At 30.3% G+C, this 1,467-nt stretch overlaps 1 protein-coding gene across 1 annotated transcript; it reads left to right on the top strand.

Annotated features, from left to right (window-relative positions):
• The first annotated feature begins 207 nt into the window (after positions 1-207).
• Positions 208-1,180, top strand: LOC149159462 (uncharacterized). The gene is made up of 3 exons (XM_089433489.1): positions 208-496; positions 590-682; positions 854-1,180. Exons 1-3 carry the CDS (start codon positions 368-370, stop codon positions 1,049-1,051), a joined length of 420 nt encoding a protein of 139 aa, XP_089289615.1. The 5' UTR covers positions 208-367; the 3' UTR covers positions 1,052-1,180.
• Positions 1,181-1,467: the final 287 nt, after the last annotated feature.

Raw genomic sequence — 1,467 nt, forward strand, 5'->3', positions numbered from 1 at the left:
GAGTTGTTCCTTTCCAGCCATATGCCCCAAGTGACCATCAAAGGGAGAGCTCATATGTTTTTTGGATGTTTTCTTTATAGCCATTTTTTTACACATATCCATAGAGTCCCCATGCCATTGATGTGAATTACTTATTCGGTGTTTTTTAACCAAAAATTTTAACCAAACAAGAAAAATTAAAAAAATGCCTCAAGATCAAAGACTGAAACAAAGACCTATTGACATACCTTTTAAAGTATGGAAAGAACTTGTAAAATCATATGAGAAGTTGGATGCACAAAGAAAAGCCGGCGATGAGAGCATTCAGGTATTGAATTTTTCATTAAACATTATTTAGAATGTATTAATACTTATAAGTATCTTAGACATGTATTTGTGTGAAAATAAATTGAATTGGTTTATGTTTAAGGACAAGGCATCCAAGGCGAGGTTAACGAAGACAAAAGTCACTCATCGTAGTGGCCAGAAAGGTTTAAAAGCACTGATAACAACCTTTGTAAGTATATTAAACATGTGATATTTTTTTGATAAATTTTGTACTAGAAGAAAGTCATTGTTATCTAATTTCTCCCTATTTACTGATTGATAGGAACTAAAATATGGAAGACCTCCAAATCATTTGGAAAAGGAGGTGCTGCAGCAAAAGAGATGGGTTGAATTTGTTGTTTGGATGGACTCTATGGTATGTAATCTTAGTTGGATTTCCAATATACTTTTAAACCATATTTTCATTTTTTTTTTAGTACTATTAGATATTATATCTTACCTCATTTTATGGTTAACATTGTATAACAAAAACATGCGTTGTGTTATGTAATTAATACTAACATGTAATATTGATTTTTTTTGTCAGAATGCTATAGGTAATGATTGCCAAGATGATGATCCAAATTATGTTCAACATATATCAGGAGATGATGAGGATGAGGATGAGGATCATGGTGGTGAAGGAGGAGATGATGATGATAGTTGCGGTGTTGGTGATGATGTGGATCAGAGTAATGAGGATGGTCAACATGATCATGAGGATGATCTTGGTGGTGGTAGCTAGGCATGCACATGCATTGTTTTTTATGAAGAAATTATTGTGTAGAATGACATTGTTATGTTTAGATGGGTGTTGTGAATTTACCCTATATCAATGAGACATTTTGATTTTGTAATCATACGATGTGTTTGATTTATGTATGTTGTTAATTTATCGTAGAATAACGATATTCATGAAATATTTTGATTTGTTAATCATATTTGAATTTTACTTGTTTTGATTAAAAATAATACTGATTTTATTAGTATTATGTTGCTAATTTATACATGTTTTGAAAATTGTTAATGACACATTGTTATTTTTTTGGATGGATGTTGTCAATTTCTCTTAAATTTCTTTACAAATGATTTTGAATTGTGATATCTTCTTTAATGATATTTAGAAACTATCATATATTTCACTATGAATCTATAAAGGGG

The sequence above is a fragment of the Pinus tabuliformis genome, chromosome 5_2 (assembly GCF_031772625.1).
Source record: "Pinus tabuliformis cultivar Carrire ecotype Pingquan chromosome 5_2, CPIR1, whole genome shotgun sequence".
NCBI classification, from domain to species: Eukaryota; Viridiplantae; Streptophyta; class Pinopsida; order Pinales; family Pinaceae; genus Pinus; species Pinus tabuliformis.

Coding starts and splice junctions, on each gene's coding strand:
- LOC149159462 (XM_089433489.1), top strand. CDS start 368: ATGTATTTGTGTGAAAATAAATTGAATTGGTTTATGTTTAAGGACAAG. Junction 497..589: donor AAGCACTGATAACAACCTTT/GTAAGTATATTA, acceptor ACTGATTGATAG/GAACTAAAATATGGAAGACC. Junction 683..853: donor TTGTTTGGATGGACTCTATG/GTATGTAATCTT, acceptor TTTTTTTGTCAG/AATGCTATAGGTAATGATTG.